General features: G+C 58.0%; 1 protein-coding gene across 1 annotated transcript in view; it reads left to right on the plus strand.

The window, feature by feature from the left end:
• Positions 1-24: 24 nt before the first annotated feature.
• BYSL (bystin-like) overlaps positions 25-1,087 on the plus strand; it is a gene marked incomplete at both ends in the record, with an annotated part of 1,915 nt that continues 852 nt past the window's right edge. The window contains 4 exon segments of the mRNA XM_010161305.1: positions 25-39; positions 41-187; positions 496-629; positions 770-930. Of these exon segments, the coding sequence (XP_010159607.1) occupies positions 25-39; positions 41-187; positions 496-629; positions 770-930 (457 nt within the window).

Below are 1,087 nucleotides of genomic sequence, written 5' to 3' on the forward strand. Positions count from 1 at the left end.
GGCTTCCTAACCCGGCCCCTGAGTCGTGCCCCTCCTGCGTCGGCCCAGGCGCACGCTGGCAGACATCATCATGGAGAAGATCACAGAGAAGCAGACGGAGGTGGAGACGGCGCTGTCGGAGATCTCGGGATGCCCCATGCCCCAGCTCGATCCCCGTGTCCTGGAGGTGTACAGGGGTGTCAGAGAGGTAGGGCTAACACCTCTCTGCTCTGGGGTGCGGCAGACACCACGCTGAGCCCCGCAGCCGCCGCCCCTGTCCCCATCCTCGTGCTGCAGAGGCCGTTGTGTGTATTACCTGCGGCTTTTGGGGGATCGGGCACTGAAAAAGTTTCTGAGTGACAATCCGAGCGCTGTGCTCGGGATGAGCCTGGGACGGTACTTTCTTACCAGAAATGCCAAGGGAGGGGACAACTTTCTCATGGTCCTGAGACGAATCCCGCAGCCCTGCTGTCAGTGCCCATATGTCACTGCCCGGCCTGTATCCCTGTCTTTAAGGTGCTGTCCAAATACAGGAGTGGGAAACTCCCCAAGGCATTTAAAATCATCCCCGCCTTGTCTAACTGGGAGCAGATCCTCTACATCACAGAGCCAGAGACGTGGACAGCAGCTGCCATGTACCAAGCCACCAGGTAAGATTGTCCCTGGGAGCTGCTGGTGTGGGAATTCTTGCTTTTCCTTTCCATAACTGGAACCAGATTTACAGAATACCAGCCTCTGCCCCACTTGGCCTCCTTTCTTCATGCCTCACTTTGGGCTTTCCTTTTCCCAGGATATTTTCATCCAACCTGAAAGAGAGGATGGCCCAGCGGTTCTACAACCTGGTGCTGCTGCCGCGGGTCAGGGATGACATCGCCGAGTACAAGCGCCTCAACTTCCACCTCTACATGGCCCTGAAGAAGGCTCTGTTCAAGCCGGCAGCCTGGTTCAAAGGTAGGGACTCTCTGAGGGCTGCTGTTCCTACCGGCATCATCTCGCCATCCGGGAGGCTCCGCGGGGACATGTGTTCATGGAATCACGGAATGGTGTGGGTGGGAAGGGACCATAAAGCCCCCCCAACCCCCCCCCCTGCCATGGGTAGGGACACCTT

This window comes from Eurypyga helias, unplaced genomic scaffold (genome assembly GCF_000690775.1).
Source record: "Eurypyga helias isolate BGI_N326 unplaced genomic scaffold, ASM69077v1 scaffold36041, whole genome shotgun sequence".
Lineage (NCBI taxonomy): Eukaryota > Metazoa > Chordata > Aves > Eurypygiformes > Eurypygidae > Eurypyga > Eurypyga helias.